The 27,814-nt window shown below is 33.6% G+C and overlaps 1 protein-coding gene across 9 annotated transcripts in view; it reads left to right on the top strand.

Annotated features, from left to right (window-relative positions):
• The window catches only part of LOC114340356 (uncharacterized), an 80,502-nt gene extending 53,051 nt beyond the window's left edge, over nucleotides 1-27,451 (top strand). Inside the window, exons 7-15 of one of the 9 annotated variants that reach the window (XM_050652080.1) lie at nucleotides 2,513-2,749; nucleotides 2,803-2,883; nucleotides 6,835-7,667; nucleotides 12,680-13,314; nucleotides 13,381-13,446; nucleotides 13,513-14,498; nucleotides 16,592-16,794; nucleotides 23,411-23,821; nucleotides 27,304-27,451. In XM_050652080.1, coding sequence (XP_050508037.1) covers nucleotides 2,513-2,749; nucleotides 2,803-2,883; nucleotides 6,835-7,667; nucleotides 12,680-13,314; nucleotides 13,381-13,446; nucleotides 13,513-14,498; nucleotides 16,592-16,794; nucleotides 23,411-23,775 — 3,406 coding nt within the window. In that variant the 3' untranslated portion in view covers nucleotides 23,776-23,821; nucleotides 27,304-27,451. Of the gene's footprint in view, nucleotides 1-2,512; nucleotides 2,750-2,802; nucleotides 2,884-6,834; nucleotides 7,668-12,679; nucleotides 14,499-16,591; nucleotides 16,795-23,410; nucleotides 23,822-27,303 lie in introns of all 9 variants that reach the window. The other 8 variants (XM_050652100.1, XM_050652063.1, XM_050652070.1 and 5 more) reach the window with 8 other exon arrangements.
• The last annotated feature ends 363 nt before the right edge of the window (nucleotides 27,452-27,814 follow it).

The raw sequence follows: 27,814 nt of genomic DNA on the forward strand, positions 1-27,814 counted from the left end.
TCATATAAACCCTTTTGTCTTGTACTCTGACAGTGGAATTTATATGTTAGTGACCGGTCTAGTAGCACTCCCAAGATATTTAAGCCTAGCAGTATGTTCCAAACGTTGGCCCTCCCCAGATACATTCAGGTTTTGAGATAAAATGCACATACTTGGGTTTTAGTAGGGTTTGGCTTTAATGAGTTTTGTTTGTAGGAAGGTGACATCATGTTTAAAGCCTCTTCCATTGTCGACTCCACTTGTGTGAGTATTTTACCTTTTACGGCAATACCGAGATCGCTATGTTAAATAGGGACCGCGGCAGAACGCTTCCTTGAGGTAGGCAATTTTTTTCTCCATCTGCTCTTCTTTCCATGCGAGCATGCTTCATTTAGCACAACGTAGAAGCGTCTTTTACGCAACAGTGATCTAATAATATATTTACCAGCTCATAGTCAAGCACAGTATTATAGATCATGGGTCACCAATTAGCGGACCGCGGTCCGCATCCGGACCGTGGGCTAGTTTTGTGCGGACCGCCATTAAATTCAGAATATAGTGTTTTGCAATTGAAAATGTTTGGCCATGAAATTGTGTACTATGTTTGGCTCAACTTATGTGTGCGAAGCCGCTTTATCAAGAATGAACTTTATTAAAAATCGGTACAGATCTCAGCTAGCAGATGAATATCTCAACTCCCTAATGAGAATCAGTTGCACCAAACTCAACAAATATTTGACATTTATTAAAATTTTATAATTTATTAATAACATCATTTTTTAATAATCTATTTATTTATTCAATTAATTATTGCCAATGTGCTAATTAAATACGCCAATCATATTGGGACCGTGCAAGTTCGGAAAAGCGACACCTGGTTTCATAGCTCGGCAACTTTTTTCGCACTTTTAATTATATTGGCCAATCATATTGGTCCTGGTTGCTGGATAATTGCCAAGACCGTAGCCCAAAAAAAATTATAAGAAGAAAAAGTACGATTTAGGTTATGTTACTAAAAGGTAAACAATTGTATGTAGTAAATAAAATTAGTTATTAAAATGCAGTACGGCAAGCAAAATACAATTAATTACTTATTAATTAAATATACTTTTATATAATAATTGCATATGATATCAATATTGTGAGCAAGATATAATTTTTCTTCTTCAATGACAGTAGGTATGAAATATACGTCAATTTGACAATTTCAATTGACAATATGAATTATTTAAAAATTTGCAACATTTCTCCGCTATTCGCGCACGATCGTTTCTCGTATCCCCTCCAAGTACTTGAACACCGCGAATAGTGCGATACGCGCCATATAGTGAGAGACGCGGCGGCTTAAGGGTCGAGTGAACGCGCATAATAAACAATTAAAAACAACGGTATAAGTCTAAATAATTGAAATAAGCCCCGATTACTTATTAGAATCTTGAAACTGAATGTTTAAACTTCAATTTAGGTACTTGACATTCGCAAAAATAATAATTTAAACATGAGTTTTCAAGCTTCGAAAATGCTTATTATATACCTACTTAATATATACCTACTAACTAGACATAATTTGTTAATGTGGTTTGAAAAAAAACACATAGTAAAATAATAACAAAATAAAATAAAAATAAATAAAAAAAAATGAAATAAAAATAAAAAAGAAAAGAAAAATAAAAAAAAAGAAAGTAAAAAAAGTGTTTAGCACAAATTATAATATATATTAAAAAAAAACAGTAAAATAATTTAAAAAAAAAAAACAAAATAAAAAAAGCAACACAATGTACCTATGTATCTACAAATAATATTGTAGTATGTACTTATGTTATGAAATAAGAAATTTATGACTATGAATCTGCAATCAATCACAAACAAGTCTGGCTAATTGGCTCCGCCAAAGCCATTTAAAAAAAAATGCTTATTTTCGTATTTTTCAGATTTTAAAATGCTTAAACCTATTAGGTTTGGAGAAAATGGCAAAAGATCTTTTTTGTGCTGAAAAAATTGCAAAAGATGACCCAAAAATGCTAAAAATATATTTTCGGGGGCAAAAAAGATGATGTTTTGATTTTGTTAAAAAAAATTGTTAAACAATTTGCTCCCAAAAATTTCGCCCGACACCCTTCTGATTTGTTTATAGGGGATATTTTTTAACAAGAATCAGCAAGGAAACCGAATCAGAACAACCAGACACAGGTAGCATTAAATCCGGACCCCGGAAGTGTCATAGGTTTTCGAAACGGCCCCTCAGGGAAAGTAATTGGTGACCCCTGTTATAGATCTTAGGTCATTCGGCTTATGTGGTCATTCTATTCTTTTGTTTCTTACCCGATTATTAATGTTGTCCACCTCCGTCGTATATCTGTACTTCTAGCTTTGTCCCATAGATTCTTACCATCGATTTTTCGAAGGGTTTTCATCTCCGCTGTTTCGAGCAATTTTTTTGTCCTCTCTATGTCGAGTCGTGTTTCTACCGGCTGTGTCTTGATAATCTAAATATTATATTATTTATACTATATTTTTTCATATTTTGTTTCAGTCTTGAGAAAAGGAGCAAGAGCATAAGTAAATCGTCAAGGGTGAAAGTCTACGAGCATCTTTCCCAGTACGTGAATTGTACAAAAGACACATTAACGCGTCGTGCTAGAGTTCTAGATCTGGAAGACAGCGAGAGGCGATTGAAGATCTTGGAGAACAAGCTGAAAGAATCTGTTGCTGCCATAATGCCGATGTTGGAAGAGAAGTATCAGCAAGAGAGCGAAAAAATCATGCAAAAGTAAGGTTTTACCGTAAAATTCTTTCCTATGTTTTTAATTGTAATTTTTATAGGTTTCCCAAAGGTGATAATAACGAAGATATGAAATCATTGAAGCTCCCCAGAAGGAAGTTTGCGTGGTCTGAAGAAACTAAGTAAGTAGAAAGCATGTAGTCCATTGAAATGTTACATTTTTAGGCCATACCTTGCATTTGTTAGAGGAGTCAATTTTATTTTTTTAATGTGAAGGGAGGATCAGTAGAAGCTTAAGTTCAAGTTTTTGGGGTCGCCACCCTTGTCCCCCGGCCGCCATCTTGGAAAAAGGATGCAAAGAGGTTTCGCGCTATATCTCGTAAACTACCAACCGTACGGAAAATATAATAAAACGTAAACTGTAGCAAATTAAATTTTCTATAATTTTGTTTCTATTACTTTTTATCGTCAAGTGACCAACAAAAAAGATATAAACAAAAATAAGTAAAAATTTTTTAACAAGTTTCCTTTTGGTTATAGCTTTATACAGGGTGTAACGAAAATACAGGTCATAAATTTAATCGCATATTCTGGGACCAAAAATAGTTTGATTGAACCTAACTTACCTTAGTACAAATGTGCATATAAAAAAAGTTACAACCCTTTGAAGTTACAAAATGAAAATCGATTTTTTCCAATATATCGAAAACTATTAAAGATTTTTTATTGAAAATGGACATATCGCATTCTTATGACAGTAGCACCTTAACAAAAAAATATAGTGAAATTTGGACACCCTATAAAAATTTTATGGGGGTTTAGTTCCTTTAAACCCCCCCCCCCCAAACTTTTGTGTACGTTCCAATTAAATTATTATTGTAGTACCGTTACTTAAACACAATATTTTTAAAACTTTTTTGGCTTTTAGTACTTTTTCGAAAATTCAGTTTTTATCGAGATATTTTGAATATTTGTCAAATCCACCACATATTTGTATATGGTTAAGTACCTACGATTATCGAGACTTGGTAATAATATGAAAATTTATGTATGATTTACATTTTTAGGTATATTTTGAACCGTATTAAAAAAGAAGCCATATCTCGATAAAAGTTGCCTTCTCGAAAAAATACAAAGAGGCAAAAAAGTTTTAAAAACATTTTGTTTAACTAATGGTATCCCAGTAATAGTTTAGTTGAAGCGTACACAAACATTTGGGGGGTTTAAAGGAACAAAAACCCCATAAAATTTTTATGTAAACATATTAAAAAAGAAGCTATAACTCGATAAAAAATGCCTGATCGAAAAAATACTAAGAGCCAAAAAAATTTTAAAAATATTGAATTTAACTAATGGTACCACAATAATAATTTAATTGGAACGTACAGAAAAGTTTGGGGGAGTTTAAGGGAACAAAACCCCCATAAAATTTTTATGGGAAGCACAAATTTCACTATAATTTTTCTTTAAGATGCTCCTGCCATAAGAATGCCACATATACATTTTCAATAAAAAATCTCTAATAATTTTCGATATATTCGAAAAAATCGATTTTCATTTTGTAACTTCAAAGGGCTATAACTTTTTTTATGTGCATATTTGTACTAAGGTAAGTTAGGTTCATTCGAACTATTTTTGGTCCCGGAATATGTGATTTAATTTATGACCTGTATTTTTGTTACACCCTGTATAGGTTATAACTTTTTTGCCGTTCATTTTACAATTATAACAATATAGCAATTTTGTAGAGGGTTTTTCAGCGAACAATTTCCACTATAAAGGTGTTTAATTCTATTTATTTATCTAGGTTTTACAGCGCTCCAAACTTGACCAGATTCTCGTATGCTCATAGGGATACAATAAAACAAAACGTTAGGCTTACTTTTCTATCTTAATATTATTTAATTCATACAATTTATTATAATTTTAACATTGCTATGCTATTATTAATTTATTTTTGACCTTTCTCCCCACTATAAAACTTAAAACCCTAAGCATAGAAAAGCCCCAAGAAGTTGTTTGACGACAAATTCGCCGGTCCAGAAGAAGAATGACGCAACCGCAAAGTGCAAAATTCTTCAGAAGAACAAAAAACGATTTTTAAATATTTAAAATAGAGATTAAATGAAGAGTAATCGTCCAGGAGCATCGGTATGCCGTTTGTTTTTTGACAACGATGGCTTTTATTTTCATCGATATTGGTTCGAATTTCATTATTTTAATTTAATCGCCCCATTTTCAACCCTATCTACAGTTGCGTCATTATGCATCTGAAACCAGGTGTAACATAGCGCGTATTTCAATAACGACGCAACTACCCTATAGTAACTCAGTACATTTTTACAGTTCGGTCTTTTTGTATCATCTTTACATAGTATTTTAGAAGTTAATTGCGCAATAAACAGGAATTGAAAAAATTTGCAGTTACGTCATTTTTCTTCCGTACCGGACTGAATATCTGCTTGCTATTACTTTTATTATTATAATTTATCCTATTTGGCACAGCAGTCGGTCCCACTCTACTTAACTTATTCTTACAGTTGTGCTACCTATTTGGCCACGTGCAGTCGTATTAAAAATTGTGAAAAGTATTTTGAGTTTTATAGATAATACTATTGAGAGTCTTGTGGGTAAATTTATATTTTTGTGATTAGATAAGCATTTTGTGTTTTTTTTTGTAAGGGCGCTTCATGAGTGGTGGTTATTTTATTTGTAAGAAACATCTGGGGAAAATTATTTGTCAGTGGGAAAGTCGAGCCATCTTTACTCACTGTTGTTTGGAAACCCTGAGATACAAACGATTCGCTAAAACAGTGACAAAAAATGCATTTAATCTCTTCTCACTTCCTCCAACACAAGATACAGCCCGTTTCCACAGACTCCGTGTGTATCACCAGATTCAATCATTGCTCGGTAAACATTGTGATCCAGAAAATTGGAGCTGGAAAAAGCATGTAAAATTTTGGATACCAATCCAAACTTCCAAGCCTCCAGTACCCCCGAGCTTATGAAATTCATCTTTGGCAGATGCAATGGAAACTGGAAGTGCATGTGGTTGCCGAAAAGCAGACCACAAATGTTCAGCAGTGTGCCTCTTTTGTGGTGGTGAAAGTTGCAGTAACATAGTGGACATATCAACATTATTGAAGAAAATGAATTAGTAGATGAATTACCGACGATGACGCCAACTCTAACTCTCATTATACCACAAAAATTCACCTCGGATACTGATTCAGATCTTGACTCGCGGCCTGGACCATCGAAAAAAAGGAAAGAATAATAGGTTTGTTCGTAGTACGATCCAATCGATCAGCAACCGTTGCCAACCATCAGACGCATGCGCAGTTAACAGTTGGCGCTGCGCAGTTAACAGTTCGAGTTCGTAGACTACGAACGCGCTTGTGTCTGACGGTTGGCAACGGTTGCTGATCGTTCTACGAACAAACCTAATAACTATGATACATCTTTTGCAACATATAATAATAAATAATATTATTTTGTCTAGAAATTGTCCATGGATTAGGCCTATTGGGAATACCGCACAAAAAACGCGCCTCCAGACTCTACCTCATAGGTGGGCGGGAAAAGGGTCAAAATAGCTTAATAATTGTATTCCTATGGGAATTCGAGAATCTGGTCAAGTTTGGAGCGCTATAAAACCTAGATAAATAAATGAAATTTTTATTGTATAATGTTATTTTATTGTAAATCGCTATAATGTTATTTTATTGTAAAATGAACGGAAAAAAAGTTATAACCTCCAAAAGGAAACTTCTTACAAAGTTTTTTCTTATTTTTGTTTATAACTTCTTTGTTGGTCACTTGGAAATATAAAAAGTAATAGATATAAAATTGTAGAAAATTTAATTTGCTACATTTTATGTGTAATTAAATTTTCTGTATGGTTGCTAGTTTAGGAGATACAGCGCGAAAGCCTTTTGCACCCCTTTTTCCAAGATGGCAGCCGAGGGACAAGGGCGGCGACCCCAAAAACTTGAACTTAAGCTTCTACTGAACCCCCCTACACATTAAAAAAAATAAAATTGACTCCTCTAAGAAATGCAACACTAAATGTAACATTTCAATGGACTAATGAGTTTAATTTAAAACAAACTAATATGTTGCTTTTTTAGGAAATTCTTAAAGGACGTAGTGAGTTTGAAGAAACGCTGCTTGACCCTCGAGGGTAAATGCAAAGATAACTTGCTAGAAGAGCAAATTATGGATTACTTAAGAAAGCAAATCATACCGATGTGGCCGGTGGGATGGATGTACGTGAATGTCATGACAAAAATTATCAATAGCATGCAAGATAACTCTAGGCCCCCTTCTTCTACCAGTTCGCAGTCGAGTAGCAGTACAGTCACCGTCAAGTCAGTGAAACATTCCAATCTTTCTATAACGCCCGTCACCAATGGCAAAACTAACACAGAAAAGCCAGAAATTACTAATAGCCTTACTGTTACCAAAGTCGTTAATAATAGTGAGATCGATAGCGCAAAAAAGAACCATTTGATTCCTGATATCACAATAATTAAAGAGAAAGACGAGCGAAGCAACTCCAACTCTTATAAAGATCTGGAGATTATCACTAAGCATCCCAGTCCGCCAAAGGTTGATCCCATGGATGTACCCGCTGACCTATCGATACATCCCAATAAGAGCGATGTCTTCGAGCTTGTCAGTGACGATTCTCAATTTCTAGAAGTCAATAAAGTGAAACCAGAACAGGGAAAACCTCTGACTTATCAAAAACAACCGAAGCAAACTGAGATGTTTAAGCCATACGCCGACGATATTTCGATCGAACGGAACATTCCAGAAAAACCGAAAGTAGTGTCATATGAAGAACAACGTCTACCTCATGCCGAAATCATACCTCAAGTTGCTCAGCATGTTGATCATTCGTATCCGAACAAAGAAAAGGCCAGCGGACAGTCGTCGTACTCCGAAAAAAGCAAACAAGGTAAGTACGCCAGTCAAGGGGAGCAAGAATAGGATATTACCTCCGAATTCTATCATACTGCATGGATTTTAATGAAATTTTGTAAATAGCCTCTACTTATCTCCTAATTAAAAGTCTACCCTATGCCGATGTGTGGTTTTATCTTGGGGGGTGGTTCCCACCCCTTCTCAAGTATCAAAATTTTTTAGTTAAAATAACCACGGAATTCGCTAGAAAACCTAATGCTAAGTAAAAACTGTTTTATAATTTTTGAAGTTATCTTCTTTACGATCGAGAGTGAAATTTTTTAATGCCGGGCGCATGCGCACACAGACCGTACGTATTTCGTTGCTAATCTTTCAAGATATGTATGTATCAGCGCTGTCAGCGCAAATAAATCATATTATATCATATAAAAGGATATATTAGTGTTATTTATATCTGTATGTGTTCTATATATAAAAGGATATATAAAGTATTTTTGTATACCACTTGGTCTATTAAATTTGTCAGTATGTATGAGAAATCTTGTAACCTGTCAAAGCAAAAGGGATATAGCTCAGTGGTAGAGCGTGTGACCGGAGATCAAGAGATCCCGGGTTCAAATCCCGGACGATTCATATTCTTTTTTTTATATATATTTTTGGTATCGTTTTAATAAAAAAATTTTAAAAGTGGTTGGTAAAGAAAGTTAGTTTAATATTTAAATAAAATACAAATAACCTGTTAAGTATATTAATTTCGTTGAAATCATAATAATAGAAGTATAACTTCTTACGTGCGTACAAAGTACACACACATTCTTTTTTTTTAAACTCGATACTTTTTGAGTTATTCGTGGTTGAAAATTGGCCATTTTCAAAGAAACATAACACCTTTTCGAACGGTTTTTCGCAAATACCTTAAAATCCATGCATCTAACTAAAAAAAACTATATAAAACATTTTTGTAGGTTATAAAAAAAAACAAAGAGACGCTTGCCTTCACAATTCTTCCACTTATAATACAAAAAGAGATATGGCCGGTTAAAAGAGTTTGTTTTTTTTTGGTACATTCCCAAATTGCTTTATTCAACTTGAAATAACAGAGAAACGGTCGATTTTAGGTGTATAATGCTATCAATACCTTTTATAGTGCTTGAAAAGACCTTTAAAATGAGCAATATTAAAGATCCATTTCATTTAAACTAAGCGAGATATGCTGCAAACAAAATTGATAACTAATGTATTTTAAGAAAAAATGATAGGTAGGTAATTTTAACCCCATCCACCAGAATGTAAATGCATCGTTTTCCTTCTACAATACCTTTTATTATAATTTTATTTCTATGTTCAAAAAATTGCACGTGTTTAAAATGAATGGTTTTTTAAAAAAAATAAGGTCAAATTATAGAGCGCATTTTTAAATTTTCTTAAAAATATTCCTTTTTCTCCATGTAACTTAAAAATGATAAGAGATACAGTAATGAAAAATAAAAACGAAATTTTTATATCTAAAAGATCCCCACACTTTTGTGTGTTATCTTTTTTTCGTATCTCTTATCATTTTCGAGTTACATGGAGAAAAAGAAGATTTTCAAGGAAATTTAAAAATGCGCTGTATAATTTGATCTTATTTTTTTCAAAAACCGTTCCATTTTAAACCAGTCCAAATTTTTGGACATACAAATAATACTATAATAAAAAGTATTGTAAAAGCAAAACGATGTATTTTAATTCTGATGGATGAGGTGTTAAATATACTTCTCATTTCTTCTTAAAATACATTAGTCATCAATTTTTTTTTAGCATATCTCGCTTAGTTTGAATGTAATCCACATTTAATATTGCTCATTTTAAATGCCTTTTCAAGCACTACAAAAGTTATTAGTATCATTATACACCTAAAATCGACCGTTTCTCTGTTATTTCAAGTTGAATACACCGATTTGAACATGCACCAAAAAAACAAACTCTTCTCACCTACCATATCTCTTTTTGTATTATAACTAGAAGATTTATGAAGAAACGAATCTCTTTCTTTTTTTATAAGGTACAAAAATATTTTGAATAGTTTTTTTGTTAGATGCATAGTTTTTAAGGTATTCGCAAAAATCCGTCCGAAAAGGTGTCATTTTTTAATGAAAATGGCCAATTTTCAACCACGAATAACTCAAAAAGTATTCAAAAAATAATTATAGAACAGTTTTTGCTTAGAATTAGGTTCTCCAGCCTCTTCCGTGGCTATTTTAACGAAAAAAATGTTCACCCCCGAAAAAGGGGTGGAAACCACCCCCAAAATAAAAGCGCACATCGTCATAGGGTAGACTTAGTTTCTTAAGCTATTCCCTACTTACTGTGAAAATATCAAGTAAATCGATGTAGTAGGATGGAATTCGGAGCCAAATACACTCATTGACTGCCCTAAAGTTGAATTGGTGATGTTCTATTGAGGATTTCATTATAAATAAACAAAAACGGTCATGAGGATTGCATTATAAATAAACCAAAAATTGTTTAAGAGCGTAGGCGCAAATGTGTTGCGGCTATGCCTACTTTTTCTTTCTTTACACTGCAAATTACTGATGTGTTAATCTTTTTCGAATCCTGAAAAAAATATTAAATATTTTTGAAAAATTTAAATGCAGAATGAAAGATTACATTATTACCGAGGGCCGCAAGTACCTTAGAAGAGACAGAAAGTTTCTTTTGAATGGTTGATTTATTCAACCGATGATGGAAGTTCATTTTATCTAACAATAAAACACAAAACGTTTGTTTTCTATACTTCCACAAAATTTATTACAACTGTGCGACTACAGCTGTTTCGGCAGAGTGCTTTTCTCAAGTGATTTAGATTACTATGCGTTTGCCTTCTTAAATTCTTTAACTGAGGAGGTTGAGAAGTGGGGAGCTGTTTGTCTCGAGTTGGTCATTCAGAATTATATCTGTATTTTTCAATTTATTTATTTCCATAGATTCTTCTAAAGATAGCTTAAGGCCTTTATTTTGAGTATGCAGAATTTGAAACTGTTCATTAAAAGAATGATTGTGATCTAGAAGGTAAAGTGCGTATGTAGAAGTGTCTGTTTTTCTATTGTTGAAAGCCCTTTTGTGTTCTGCTATTTGTTTGTCAAGGTTCTGCCAGTTTGACGGATGTAAGTTTTCGGACAGTCACCACAAGTTAGTTTGTAAACAGCACTCTGTAGTTGTTTTCTCTTTCGGCTCTTATTGTTCTTAATATATTTGCTTAAGTTGTTGTTAGTTCTGAAAGCTGGTGTTATTCCTTTCTTTTTTATGTATCTGGCTATTTTTGTTGTTATCTTGCCAGTATATGTGATAGAGCAGAAGGTACTGGGTTCTTTCTGTGGTGGATATCATAAACCTACCCATACTGACACAACTATACACAATTCTTCATCCCATCCTGCACAACACAAATTCGCATAGCATGATACATAGACTGACAGAAATTCCCATGTCAAAAAATAACTTCGAGATAGAACTGAACATCATTAAACAAATAGCAGTAAACAATGGCTATAACGAACAAACAATTAACAAAATTTTAAACTAAAAACTCCATAAGAAAACCCTGAAATTAGCCTATCCACCACCACAGAAAGAACCCAGTACCTTCTGCTCTATCACATATACGCTCTGAGCTTCGCTGGTGTCGCTCCTGGCGGATTACTAATTCAACTTTCACCGGTAATTTTTAAATTTATTATTTAATTGTTATCGCTTAATATTTACAACGCTAAAAAGTAATTAAATTGTAACAGATTTTTTTAGGATTTTGCTAATCATTTTGACGTTCTATTGATGAAATATTAATTTCTTACTTCGGATACTTTCACAATTATCGTGTAGATGGCGCTAAGATTAATAGATTAATTTATAATTACATATTACGGAACATAAAAAAACGTAAATTCAGTATTTAAAACGTAAGTATATTTAAGGTAAAAATATATACCACAGCTTTGACCAACTAATATTTTTTATAATTAATGTTTTTAATTTTAATTTTAAATTAATGACTTTGACATTTATGTCAAATTTCCGGTAAACGTTTACAGACTTGCCACTACTGGCGCTCGCGAATTTATAAATATCCCCTCTACGTACGAGCTCACAGCGTATACTGGCAAGATAACAACAAATATAGCCAGATACATAAAAAAGAAAGGAATAACACCAGCTTTCAGAACTAACAACAACTTAAGCAAATATATTAAGAACAATAAGAGCCGAAAGAGAAAACAAATACAGAGCGGTGTTTACAAACTAACTTGTGGTGACTGTCCGAAAACTTACATCGGTCAAACTGGCAGAACCTTTGACAAACGGATAGCAGAACACAAAAGGGCTTTCAACAATAGAAAAACAGACACTTCTACATACGCACTTCACCTTCTAGATCATAATCATTCTTTTAATGAACAGTTTCAAATTCTGCATATTCAAAATAAAGGCCTTAAGCTATCTTTATTAGAATCTATGGAAATTAATAAATTGAAAAATACAGATATAATTCTGAATGACCAACTCGAGACGAACAGCTCCCCATCCTCAACCTCGTCAGGTAAAGTATTTAAGAAGGCAAACCCATAGTAATCTAAATCACTTGAGAAAGGCACTCTGCCGAAACAGCTGTAGTCACATAGTTGTAATAAATTTTGTGGCAGTATAGAAAACAAACGTTTTCAGTGTTTTATTGTTAGATCTTTTGAATGAAATTTTTGGAATTAAAGATCACACTCACTTTTCTCTTTGTTTTCCCCCTGTAACTTATTGAAATAAACATTATAGAAGTTTTCAGGGACTTTCAGCACTCGGTAATAATGTAATCTTTCATTCTGCGTTTAAATTTTTCAAAAGTACTTGTTAGTTTTCTCAGAATTCGAAAAAAATTAATGCATTTAAAAAGCATTGGCCCGAAAGTTTGCGCCTACGCTCTTATGTATTTTCTCACACAAAAATACTACTTGTCTTAACATATTCTCTATTTTACATTGTCTTATTTGACTATAAATAAAATCTTTGTTACAGGAGTAGAAAAAGAAAAGTACAGCACACATATATTCCCGGTAGAAGAACATATCCCTCATAGTTATACAGAAAGAGACAAACGAATCCCACAATCGTATCCAGACAGGGAAAAACAGAGCTCCCATGAAGTCGTAGATAAAGATAAGCACACGAATCCCGAAAAAGATAAACGCAGTACAATGATTTATCCGGATAAAGACAAACATAGTTCTGTCTCTTATCCCGATAAAGATAAACATAGTACAATGATTTATCCAGATAAAGACAAACATAGTTCTGTCTCTTATCCCGATAAAGATAAACATAGTGCAATGATTTATCCAGATAAAGACAAACATAGTTCTGCCTCTTATCCCGATAAAGATAAACATAGTACGCCTAGTTACCTAGAAAAAGAAAAGTATAGCGACCATGGCTATGCAGAAAAAGACAAGCATGCGCAGCTTAGTTATTTAGAGAAAGATAAACACAGTTCCCATGGGTATGTAGAGAAAGATAAACATGTTTCTCTTAGTTTTGTGGAGAAAGATAAACATGTTTCTCAGGGTTTTGTGGAGAAAGATAAACAGGTTCCCCACGGATACGTAGAGAAAGATAAACATGTTTCTCATAGTTATGTGGAGAAAGATAAACAGGTACCCCACGGATATGTAGAGAAAGATAAACATGTTTCTCATAGTTATGTGGAGAAAGATAAACAGGTTCCCCACGGATACGTAGAGAAAGATAAACATGTTTCTCAGGGTTTTGTGGAGAAAGATAAACAGGTACCCCACGGATACGTAGAGAAAGATAAACATGTTTCTCATAGTTATGTGGAGAAAGATAAACAGGTTCCCCACGGATACGTAGAGAAAGATAAACATGCTTCCCGCGGTTACGTGGAGAAAGATAAACATGTTACTCATGGATACTTAGAAAAAGATAAACATCTTTCTCATAATTATATGGAGAAAGATAAGCACGTTACCCATGGATACGTAGACAAAGATAAACATGTTCCTCACGGTTATTTGGAGAAAGATAAAGACAAACGTGTTTCACCCGCTTATCTAGAAAAGGATAAACATAGTTCACGTAGTCATCCAGATAAAGAAAAGCACAGCTCTCATAGTTATTCGAGTAAAGATAAACATAGTTCCCATAGCTATTCAAACAAGGAAAAATCTAGTTCTCACGTTTACGTAGACAAGGAAAAATTTGCTGCCCTTGCGCATTCCACTCCTGCTCAGAGCACTTATGTCGACAAAGAAAAACAATCTTCGTCGTATTCCAGCAAAGAAAAGCCCAGTTCCCATTCCTATTCGGATAAGGAGAGACATGTTTCACATTCGTATGCAGCAGATAAAGACAAGCATAGCTACCAATCGTACTCTGACAAAGACAGACATGGACATTCATCGCATTCAGAAAGAGATAAGCACAAGAAGTACGAAGATAAGTTGTTGCACCATCAAGAAAGGGCTTCTAAGTTGGATAATTTGTTGCACAACGACAAACCCGCGAATCTCAGCAAACAGATAGATAAGCCAACAGATCTGTCGAAGTTTCAGATGTTTAAGCCGTATTCTGAGACACCTAAGTCACACACGGACGCGAGGGATCTTACCAAGCAACACCACATCGCAGAGTATAAAGCTAAGGAGGACAAACATCATAGAACTATGGATATTCCAAAGTCGATGCCACAAGATGCGTCCAACTTTACAACGAAAGCTTTTACTACTCCCAGTGATTTTATGAATTCGCGGTATGACGTGTCTTCGTCTTCGAAGCATCGGAGCACCAATGCACATGGGTTTACTATAGGGAGTCTCAGGTAAGCATATATTTATCGTAGATGTAGTTCATTCAGTCTTTCGAGTCTCAAATAACAATAAAATAGAATAGAAATATGCTTTATTGTCACTGAAAATTATACAATTTTATGGACAAAGCTTAACATAGAGTCAAAAAAATAACAATAACAAATACAATTTTCTGAAATTAGATAATTCGTCAATATAAAAAATATAAGTTAATAAAGTAAAGCAAAAAACAAAACCAATATACACTCCTGGCCAAAAAAATCGGGACACCTTAAAAATGGGCCATTTTTGATGTCTCGAATATCCTAAACCTGTTGTCCGATTTTAGTGATTTTTTCTCTGATCTGAATATGTTATAGTTTTATTCTCTAAGAATATCGATGTAGTAATAGTGTTGTTGAACAGGTAAATGTCATTGTATACCGGGTGTAACAATAATACTGTGTTTTTTTTTCTGAAAGTTCGTAACACCCTGTTGAATATCCTAGCATTTAAAAAATATTGAAATGAAAACTCAATTGTAGCCTTAGCCTTTCTTAACATTCTGCTTTTTGTCTCATTCACTTATGTTGGATAATGAAAAAGTTAGGTACTTTGACAACTAGCCATGTTCTTCCTCAATACAGGGTGTTTCTTAAATAAGTGCGACAAACTTTAAGGGGTAATTCTGCATAAAAAAGTAATGGCCGTTTGATTTATAAACATACGTCTGCAAATGCTTCGTTTCCGAGGTACAGGATGTTGAATTTTTTCTTACACACTAACGATTTATTTATTGCTCTAAAACCGATTGAGATATGCAAATAAAATTTGGTGGGTTTTAAGAGGCAGTTATTGCGCATTTTTTGACATGCAATTATGTATTTTATAAAACTTTAAAAGGGTAAACCCTGTAGTTGGCTGTATACCTTCGTTAAAACAACGTGGAATGAAGTAAACACTTCTGTTGTATATAGGTATATGAATTTATCAAAATTCTTAAAATTTATCCACAAGGGAGTGGAAGTACAAAACGTTTTCGGTCAAACTGACCATCATCAGTGTAAACGTCCAGTGTACAAGTAATTGAAACTAGCCACTTCAATAGGTATAAAAACCTCTAAATAACATTATTGCTACATTATATGCTATATAGTAGTCGACATTAAGTCGATGTCTTAAGATTATAAATATCACATGTGGATGTATGTCATCCTTGCTCGGAAATTGCACAAGGTTGTTGTGATCAGGTGAGAGGTTTACAACCAACTCCAACCAACAGTTGCATTTCTCCATACAATTCTATCTTGGGTCATATCAATGTTAATCCCCTTTACCAACATGTCCTGCCTTATCGTCTCCCCCCCCAGGTCTTCTTTGGTCTTCCTCTCCTACTCCTTCCAGGAATCTGCACTTCAGCTATTCTTCGTATTGGGTGAACGTCTCGACGTTGAACATGACCAAACCATCTTAACCTATGCTCTCTCATTTTGGCATCAATTGGTTTCACCCCTAGACTTCCCCTAATATACTCATTTCTAATTTTATCCTTCTTTGTCACTCCACTCATCCATCTAAGCATTCTCATTTCCGTCACATGCATTCGTTGTTCCTCTTTCTTTTTCACTGCCCAACATTCAGTTCCGTACATCATAGCCGGTCTTATGGCTGTTTTGCATTCGTTGTTCCTCTTTCTTTTTCACTGCCCAACATTCAGTTCCGTACATCATAGCCGGTCTTATGGCTGTTTTATAGAATTTTCCCTTCAGCTTCATTGGAATTTTTCTGTCACACAACACACCACTCGCTTCTTGCCACTTCATCCATCCAGCCCTAATTCTACTGCATGCATCTCCATCTATTTCTCCATTACTCTGTAATACCGATCCTAGGTACTTAAAACTATTGCTTTTCACAATCATTTCACCATCCAAAGATACCATTTTATTTGTAGTAACTCCATCTTTAAATGAACATTCTAAATACTCTGTTTTTGTCCTACTAAGTTTTAAACCTTTTTCCTCCAGAGCTTGTCTCCACTGTTCCAGTTTCTGTTCTAAGTTCCAGTTCCAGTTTTGTTATATCAACTTACGTTATTTTTGTTTTTTTTTCGTTCTGTTTTCAGTAACGATATACCCCAAGTGAGCCAAGTCAAGGAAGATAACGGCGTGATAGTTAAGAATATCCAAACGAAAGACATTAATAGAGAAGATCACCATAATCCTGTGATACCACTAGCTGCTCACTGCCAAGGAGTCAAAAGGAAACTAATGGAAACCTATTCCAGGAGTGCCGCCGAGCTTACTTCTCCAAATTATTATACCGTCGGTAAGTTCTTTGAAGTTAGTGACTTGAACGTCGTGGTTGATTCTATGTTCAAATGCCTATCGTCGTCGTCAGAGCCAAACCTCGTATGTACTATGCAATTTGTATGTACATACGAGGTTTGGCTCTAACGACGACAGTATGATCTTTCATCTTTTTCCCCTTTTTTTTATTATAATTAGAAGCATAAATTTCTTATCGCGTAATGCATAAAATGAATGAATTTAAAAAAATTGTCCCTCCAATCTAATTCACACAACCTTGAACTTCCAGCCGCACCCAGCTCTCATAATTCTTATCTAATGGCAGAGGAATATGTAAAATGCTTATAAGTACTTTTAATAATCTTAACGAGAGTTCCAATACAAATAAATGATTGAATTTTGTTTATTCGATCGAAGAAACACTAAAGTGTTTTTTCATGAAGTTATTTGAATGTTAATAATAAACTACCGAATATAATAGGTACCTATAATAAACTTCGAATATACAGGGTGTCCCGAAAAGATTGGTCATAAATTATACCACACATTTTGGGGTCAAAAATAAGTTGATTGAACCTCACTTACCTATATACAATAATGCACACAAAAAAAGTTACAGCCCTTTGAAGTTACAAAATGAAAATCGATTTTTTTTTCATATATCGAAAACTCTTAGAGTTTATTGAAAATGGACATGTGGCATTCTTATGGCAGCAACAAATTAAAGTGACATTTGTGCACCCCATAAAAATTTTGTGGGGGTTTTGTTCCTTTAAACCCCCCCCCCCCCAAACTTTTGTGTACGTTCCAATTAAATTATTATTGTGGCACCATTAGTTAAACACAATGTTTTTAAAACTTTTTTTGCCTCTTAGTATTTTTTCGATAAGCCAGTGTTTATCGACATATTTTAAATATTTGTCGAATCCACCACATATTTGTATATGATTAAGTACGATTATAGAGACCTGTTAATAATCTGAAAATTTATTTATAATTTGCATTTTTAGGTATATTTTGAAAAAGAAGCCACATCTTGATAAAAGGTGATTTGTCAAAAAAAGACTAAGAGGCAAAAAAGTTTTAAATGCATTGTGTTTAACTAATGGTACCACAATAATAGTTTAATTGGAACGTACACAAACGTTTGGGGGCTTTAAAGAAACAAAACCCCCATAAAATTTTTATGTAAATATATTAAAAAAGAAGCCGCATCTCGATAAAAACTGGATTATCTAAAAAATACTAAGAGGCAAAAAAGTTTTAAAAACGTTGTGTTTAACTAATGGTATCACAATAATGAATTAATTGGAACGTACACAAAAGTTTGGGGGGGTTTAAGGGAACAAAACCCCCTTAAAATTTTTATGGATTGGACAAACTTCACTATAATTTTGTGTTGAGATGTTCCTGCCACAAGAATAATGCATGTCTTCGATATATTGAAAAAAATCGATTTTCATTTTGTAACTTTAAAGGGCTGTAACTATTTTTATGAGCACATTTGTACTAAGGTAAGTTAGGTTCAATCGAACTATTTTTGACCCCAGAATGTGTGGTATAATTTATGACCAATATTTTCGGGACACCCTGTATAACTTCGAAACATTATACAGGATCGCATAAAGGTTACTGCTTTCTAAATTAAATGGAATAAAAAAAATTTTGGATCGTTACAAATTTTAATTAGAAAACTACTTACCTGATCTTAAAGACCAATAAAATTTTGTAAACAAAAGTACCAGTGTATATAGTATAAGAGCTGTGAGACATTTTTGAGTAGGTATTTTAGGCAACCTGAAAATTTTTCAGGTGACTTTTCCATGATAGACTAATACAAAAATGCCGGTCTGGCTGGAGGGTAGCGGTTATTTTCCCAAAAATCCCCCCCAAAGTTAAAAAAAGGGCAAAAATTGTTATTACAAAAAATATCATTGACGTGACTTTAAAGTAAATTTAAATATTCAAATATAAAGAAAATAAACAGGCCAGGCGATTTGAGGGCGATTTTAACTCTGCAAGATACTTGCATGGGCGTCCCAGCATTATTTTCAGGGGATGCATCTGAACTTCAGAAGATTTCATCTGAATCTGTACATACTATTAACGAGTATAAAATATACATTTATACATGCATAGCTATGTACATTCCTTCCGGACAGGGGGGTGCAATTGTTATTTTGACAGGGTATTTTTTAATATTAAAAATAAATATTCTAAAAAAGACAGGTTTTTTGGTGAAATTTTCCAACTGCCATGTGATCAAACAAATCACGCGTGCATATAAATGAAAAGCGCTATAGGTAAGCACCAGTGTGAGAAAGATCTTATACCGATAGCTGTTTGGGTCTTCTGTTGTAACTGAGCGAGTCCGTTCGCTAGAGAAAAATCACGTGACCTGGCGATACCCATGTTGTTGTAAGTAACTTTTTTTTATTAAAGGAAAATAATACGGACTATACAATAAATTTTGCAAATATGATAGAAAAAGACAAATTTATTATTATAAATATATAGGTAGAAAAGTATAAAACTACAAACTAAATTAATTCTGTGTCCGAATCTTGTACTTCTTCTTCAAACTCCTCATCTGAGCTTAAATATTCATTCTCTTTTTCTTCGTCAGACTCCACTCGAGACTCAGATTCCTCTTCTACCTGATCTGTAAATAGTTGTAATATGTATTTAGAGTTAATTAAAAATTAATTAGTGATTAATTAATTGAGTTGCTACGTATTCTTACTTATATAACCAATACTTAATACTTTTCCTTTTATAACCAATCACATCAGGTTTTTTATTTCTTAGTATAAGACCAAAGTAGCTCATTTTTTTCCTTCATAGTGTTGAGTATTTCTTTTTCCTTCTTCATCTTTCTTAATGTTTCCGTGTTTGCTATGTGTTGTGTCCATGATATTTTTTACATTATTCGATAACACCACATCTCACCAATGGCAAGTCTTTCTTCAGATGCGCCCGTGATTGTGCAGGCTTCGACTGACGAGTCTGACGAAGAAGAAGAGAATGAATATTTAAGCTCAGATGAGGGGTTTGAAGAAGATGTACAAGATTCGGACACCGAATTTATTTAGCTTATCGTTTTATACTTTTCTACCTATATATTTATAATAATAAAGTTGTCTTTTTCTATCATATTTGCAAAATCTATTGTATAGTACGTATTATTTTCCTTTAATTAACAAAAAGTTACTTAAAAAACTATAATATATAATAATTACTCTAACGTTTCGAGGCACAACAACATGGGTATCGCCAGGTCACGTGATTTTTCTCCAGCGAACGGACTCGCTCCGCTAGAACAGAGGACACAAACAGCTATCGGTATACGCCCTTTCTCACACTGCTGCTTACCTATAGCGCTTTTCATTTATATGCACGCGTAATTTGTTTGATGACATGGCAGTTGGAAAATTTCACCAAAAAACCTGTCTTTAGAATATTTATTTTTAATATTAAAAAATACCCTGTCAAAATAACAATTGCATCGCCCTGTCCGGATAGAATATACATAGCTATGTATGTATAGTTGTATATTTTATACTCGTTAATAGTATGTACAGATTCAGATGAAATCTTCTGAAGTTCAGATGCATCCCCTGAAAATAATCCTGGGACGCCCATGCAAGTATCTTGCAGAGTTAAAATCGCCCTCAAATCGCCTGGCTTGTTTATTTTCTTTATATTTGAATACTTAAATGTACTTTAAAGTCACGTCAATGATTTTTTTTGTAATAACAATTTTTGACCTTTTTTTAACTTTGGGGGGGATTTTTGGGGAAAATAACCGCTACCCTCCAGCCAGACCGGCATTTTTGTATTAGGCTATCATGGAAGAGTCACCTGAAAAATTTTCAGGTTGCCTAAAATACCTACTCAAAAATGTCTCACAGCTCTTGGACCAATAAGTCTATATACAAAGGTATCAGTGTATAAGTCTATATTTTTAATGTCCTTTTACGGATTATTGCCACAATCTTAGGTTGTCATCAATCCGTATGTAGTACAGTAGACTCTCTCTATAACGAACACGACTATTACGAGTTTTTGCTTATAACGAGCTACACTAGGTGTCCCATGAAATTATAACGAGGAAAAATGAAATCGAAGAATATGTTTTTTAGCAGAGTAATGGCTATAAATAAATACTGCCTATATACAGAAATACTTGTTTCTGGAAACGTTCCGGGGAGAAGATCAAGAGGACGATCACCAACTATTGTTTGTTTTTTAACCAAGAGGAGTGATTCAAATTTACCGCGCTGTATTGCTTGTTTGTAATTGGTCCAACCGCAGGCAAGTTTACTCCACTGTTGTAAAATTTTGACACTAATGACATTTATCAAATTTTGACATTAGTGACATTTCATAGGTTAATTAAGTTATATCGGCGATTTTTGTGATTTCTGTGTCATTCCTTTAATGTTTAGGTTGTTAGTCTGCTTTTATATAAAAGGCAGTTGTTTTTAGAACTCTTTAGCGACGTATTAATTTAATATAATATTTGTGGATTACCGTTGAGGGTCGACTAGATCAACCAAAAAAGAAGATGTATTTGGTTATTATTCTAGTGACTTTCTTGGGTGTGAATCTGTCTTTTCTAACTCCTCCTGGTTAAAAAATAAACTATAGATGGTCCGACCAAATTAAGAATTCAGTTGGAAACAGTTGAATCAGAAGGTATCTGCAATACTTCCTAAAACATAACATTTAGCGACAAGTATATCCACCGGATCACTAGATCTACCTTACCAATTTTAGAATCTCCGTGTTCTCGCACTCTTGTTTGAACATTTTTCCATTTATATTGATTGCTACGCCGATAGCCCCAGCAGACGCTCGGTCACCAATGAATTGAGGGGCTAGGATGGAGGTGCCATATCGTCTGTCAAACATTCTGGTCGATTTGAATAAAATATTATTTATTTATGTATATACCATACAAGAATAAAAAACCGCTAAACGCCGTATTGAATAGCGTATAGAGTAACTTTGATACAGTTTGAATTTTGAAACTCTTTTGTGACGCGTTTACTTCAAATTTAGCAAATATTATGAAAAAATCTTTTAAAATAAAACTAGAATTTTGTTTTGCATCAAAATGAAAATACATTTTCGCGCCACGTAATATTCATATCAGATCTTTTGTAGCTGGAATATTGTATGCGCCACTCATTTTTACGGCGTTTAGCGGTTTTTTATTCTTGTATCAGGAGTTTTTCAAAGTTATTTATAAATTAAATATATAAAGTTGAATGCAATGTTTCTCGATTACACGTTAAGCTTTATAAATGGTCGCCATTCTCGCATTATCTCCCAAATGATCTAGTGCCCATCGAATGTACACTAGATTTTTTTTATTCAAAATAGATTGAAAAAAATATTGGGATGGCCGGTAAACGAACTCGGATTGCCCGTTGCCAGATCAAATTAGCGTCGTAACCACTACAACTACATAAACCATTTAGGGAATTATCGTTAATTGGATTATACTTTTGTAGCTTAATAACTTCTAAACGGCTTAACCGATTTTGTTCACTAAACATGCGTTTGAAACGTATTGACAAGTAGTATCTTATGCATCTAAGGTCAAGTATGATAACTGAAGCTATTACAGGAATTATTGAGCTTGAAAAACCGTTTTTCCCATAAGAAATAGATTTGATCATACTTATGAAACCTATAACTTAAAAATTGGAATTTTCCCGGATATAAGGTATACACCGTTAGATTCGTGTAGAGTCTAGAGTCCTTCTACAAACGCTCAGTTATTGGCGTAATTCGTAGGTTGAAATTTTGAGTAATTGTCAAAAAACCAAAATTTTTAAAGTTTAGTTTTTCAGTTTTTCGGCTATACTGAGCCGTGTATATGTCTGATCCTGACAGCTTGGACACCATTTGAAAGCTTAACTCAACGCTATTGATTTGGTGTATTTACTGTTCTCCTGTCTCTTCTTGAACCGAAGATATATAGCGCCAAAATATATATGCCGTTTTGTACCTACCCAGTTCTATAGCTGGCTTATAGGTAGTCAAAACTCAGTTCTGAATCGGCCCTCACCCCCTCTTCAAACACAGAAAAAAAAATTCAGATCGGTTTAACTTTTCCACACACATACATACATACATATTATCCACAAACATTTTCCCTTTTTTAAATAAAAATTGACTCATATTTCTGAGCTCGGTATCTTTTGAACGGTATAACCGATTTTCAAAATTAAACATGCGTTGGAAAAATAATGATCAGTACTATTAGAAGCCGCAAAGGTCGGAGTTAAATTTTCGAAGTTTTTGGGAGTTTTGTGTATATATAGTGTCGCGTGTAGGGGGTGTAGGTGTGCGCCACTAGCGAGAACTGCCGTTCTCTGATAATACAAAAAAATTATAGCAGCTGATGCCTGATGATTTATAAAACTAACGACAAAAACTATGCATCATTGTGAAACGTGGTTTATAAGGGACAAAACACATGTTTTTTCTAAAATTGTTGTTTCTGTATTTTACAAAAAGTGTTTTAAAAAAGTCTTTTTGTAAATCAATGTGATCACTTATGCCTTTTTAATTCCATTTTAATAGTTTCCAAACCAATCAATATATTATTCTGTGTATTTCAGCATCAAATAAGCATAATGAATACTCAACATCAACTCCACTAGTCACTAAATCGGAGGGAGATGGCCAGCAGGACATTCAGATGGTAATGGAGAACCTCAAAGCGCTGCAAAAACTATCCTGCTCTCCCGCCAAGACAGACACCAGTGTCAGCTCTCCCGTATCGGTAATATCTTATAACAACAAAAACTTCCCGTCGCCCAAAACTACCACGGCGGCTCTCAATCTGGGTAGAGGCGACGCGAATAGCCGCAGCGAGTTCCCTGGCGGGTTCCAGGACGAATTCCAGAAACAGTTCATAAATTCCTTACAACAAATGGCTGCCAATGCTGGTAGTAGTAAGTCTAGTTATAATAATGGCAGTTAGTCCCGTTTTATAGAGAATAGAATTATAGAGAGGTGCTGTTTTAGAGGTAAGCACACCGTTTTTAATAGTTTCAATGTAGTATACTTCTTCACATCATACCTTCTCCCATATATACCTCAATATTAATATAGATCGTCCCAAACCCTTTTTTCAGTGCGTCATAGATTATCGAATTCTCTCTAACGCATTACAGTTGGAAGTGACAGAAAAACACGTATCTCTGTGATTATTATACATTGAATTTAGAAAATTATGTATTCCTTGACGAGTATTTGCATATTAAAACGGATTTATACTTATAGATAGATGTATAATTGGTTGGCGATTACAATACTCTAAATTGATAACCAATCAATGAGGCGAGTAAAGATAATTTGACACAAAAATAGTCGATAATATATGGTAAAATGACAATTGTAATTTCTAGGTTAGTATTTTTCAGCGACGTAAATATAAATATTTAAATATTATTTTGACAAATATTTGTATAAATATTGATGTTTATATAAATATAAATATTCTGTCAACTGTCAGATTTAACTAAAAGGTCATGTAATGATTTGCGACATTCTCAAGATCCTATATGACGTCAAAATTAATGTCACACTAAAAAAAGGGTTTGGTTCTTGCTTTGTTTTTCACTTCCCCCCAACTTAAGCCGATTCTGTTGTGTTCTCTGGTTACTGTTTTCTTCCAGGTATTATCTGGTCGTCCTCTCAGGTTGTATTCGAGTGCTCGTCTTGTGATGTTACTAGCATCTTTCCTTAACGTATGGCCGATCCATTTCCATTTCTTCTGTCTAATTGTTGTTATTATACTGGTTTGTTTTGTTCGTTTCCATAGTTCTTTTTTTTCATGATTGATCCCAAATAAGTGACTTTCTTTACTTCTTCAATTTCTTTGTCTTTTATTTTTATTTTACTAATTTGAGGGTTATCATTTTTTAAGATTTTTGTCTTCTCTGCAGTTATTTATTTTAATTACTATTACTACACTGCTTAAAATAATTAGGTGAACACTGCTTGTTACCTTTACGTTTTGAGTGAAGTTGTAGCGTGTAATATGAATTAAGGGGACCAAGTACCATCCCTGGCCTGCTCCCACAAGCCCTTTGAGTAACAGGCTGAGGTAAATCTAATAAAGAGTACAAAGTACAGCCTGCTGCGAAGGACGTAAAAAAATGGGAATTAAAATGTGGCCTGCCACTTAAAAAAATCGTTAACAATTTAAAAACGTGTCTTGCTTCAAAAAATTCTTACATACTAATTGGAACTTTGTTGTCAAACCTATCCTGGGCCCAGTGTCGGAAAACTGTATTTTACCGCAGCAGTCTTTCCAAAGACTACTTTTATATTTATATAACTTCAGAAAATGTTTTTAAAATAATTATTGTATCAACTTTTCTCTTATTCTAAAACTATCCTATTCTATTAAAAAAAAATTATCAGCGTGCCTGGTCCCCTTAAACATTGTAAAAGCTACAAAAAAAACATTATTAAAGGTAAATGCATTTTCTTTACAAAAAGTTCGGTTTTGAATTTGTGTAAAATATGTGCATATGATTCTATGAAGATGTGCTTGGGATATATATTCCAACTCCTTGAGTAATGGTTCTACTAACTGTTGGAGTGTTTGTGATACATGTGAGAACTTCTCAATATGTCTGTCCAACAAATTCCAAATGTGTTCAACTCTACTTATGAATGGGACTAATGTAAGGCCAATCCATTGTTTGAATATTTGTCACCCGAGTGGGTGCCCCAGCACTCATAAGAGCAGATTGAGTGAATGCTGAGCACCTATCGCTAGGCGAATGAGGAGCATAATCCCGCCAAAATCGTAAACTTCAAACTGACAGGCCTCCCAATAATAGACAAGTTGCCAAAATTTTAATTCCTGTGATTTAAAAACATTACACGTCTTGTGATTTGGGCAATTGTACTTATTCTCTACTGTATTCACTATTTTAATTTTGTTTAGAAACGAAGTTGATATAATATCGCTGGTCCGGAATAAAAATGACGTAACTGCAAAAAGCCAAACTTCTCAGGAGAGCAAAAAAAAACGATTTTTAAATATTTAAAATAGGGATTAAATGAGGAGTAATCATCCAGGAGCATCGGTATGGCGTTTAATCTTACAATGATGGCTTTTGTTTTTATCCCTATAGGGCTTTTCATTCACAGTCATTTGTTTCGAGCTTCTGTCATATGTCATATAATCCGTGTATATTAATATTATACACAGATTATACATACAACATTTGACAGAAGCTCGAAACAATGACAATCGATGAAAAGCCCTATTGGTTCGAATTTCATTTTCTTTATATTATAATCCCCCCATTTTCAACCCTTTTACAGTTGCGTCATTCTTCATCAAAAAAATTTTAAATATTTAAAATAGTGATTATAACTCCGAAAAATGCGGCAAAGAGTAGAACTTTCAATGAACGCCGCGAAAAATATTATTTTCGATTATATGATTGTGAAAATTATAATCCCTAATAAAGTGTTAGCGAAAAAATGTATTTTTTGAGGAGTATCAGCAAAAAACATTATTTCTGTTTGTGGGTCCACGAAAATTATAATACTAAAAAGTTCTCAGAAATAATTGTTTTCGTCGGCAGAAACAGAAACAGAAAGGGAAATAATTGTTTTCGTCGGCATCTATTATGAATTAAATCTTTTCGGTTTAAATATTTTGGGAGTTATAATCTTCGCGTACACGCATATAAAAAAGAATTGTATCGCCAACACTTATCAAAGAGTTATTATTTTCACTGGAAATGTATTCGGAATCACATTAATCATAGGTACCAGCGAAATAAAGGGTAACCTTTCGGATTATTGGTATGGCCTTTATTCTTACGATGATGGCTTTTAGTTTCATCCCTATTGGTTTGTATTTCATTATCTTAATTTAATCCCCCCATTTTCAACCCTATCTACGGTTGCGTCATTCTTGATCTTACAATTTTTCTGTACAAAAAAAACTATTTTAAATATTTAGTATGCCGTTTATTCTTACAGCAATGGCTTATACTTTCATCCCTATTGGTCCGAATTTCATCCCTATTAACAGTTGCGTCATTATTCATCTGAAACAAGGTTTAAAATGGTGCGTATTTCAATAACGACGCAACTACCCTGAAGTGGCTAAGCAGAGAGTTACGATTTTGTCTTTTTTGTATTATCTTTACACAGTATTTTAGAATTTAATTACGCAATAAACAGGAATTGACAAGATTTGCAGTTACGTCATCGGCAATATGTAGTTTTCATCCATCAATTCTATTTATCTTCGCTCGATTGATTTATCCATTTTTTATGATAATTAAAATGTTAGTATAAACATGATTTGAAAAAAAATATCAAAAACGCAATTTTTTAGTTGTAAAGAACTACAGTCTTTTCCAAAACTGTCATTTCTGTTGACGTGTGTGAATTTTAAAATTGTTAATATTATATAAATAATTTATTTTCCTCTTAAGTTTTATAACTAATCGACATTTTTTTTTGTTTTCAGCATCTTGAACGTACTGTGGAGTGATGTTTTTAAAATAATGTATATAAATAAGTAAACTGCCTGAGAAAATATTATCTAAGACATGAAAATGTTGTAATTATATCCTTTTTGATTTGTACATTAAAGTTTTTGAGATAAGTTTTATTCATTCTTTGTATTTATTTTAATTTGCCTGTATAATAATAAAAAAATATGTTATAATTTTTAAATATATTTTTTAAATACGACAAATGTATTGTTTGACGCCCTCTTTGTTAACTTCGCTGGGATCTCGTTTATAATCTTTATGGAAAAAGCAGAAGAAGGATGGGGTATATATAGACCAGGGTAATAAGCTGGAAAGAGACAATGTTCGGGACACTTAAAGATCCAGGTATCTGACTACTTTTTTAGTTATTGTAGACCTATAGGTAGGGTTACCATAATTTATTAAGGCCAAGTCCGGACAGGAGTAGTCGAAGGAAAAAACATATCCTTGCCCTTGCCTTTTGACACTCCCAAAGTTAGTATT

This window comes from Diabrotica virgifera, chromosome 1 (genome assembly GCF_917563875.1).
Source record: "Diabrotica virgifera virgifera chromosome 1, PGI_DIABVI_V3a".
NCBI lineage: Eukaryota > Metazoa > Arthropoda > Insecta > Coleoptera > Chrysomelidae > Diabrotica > Diabrotica virgifera.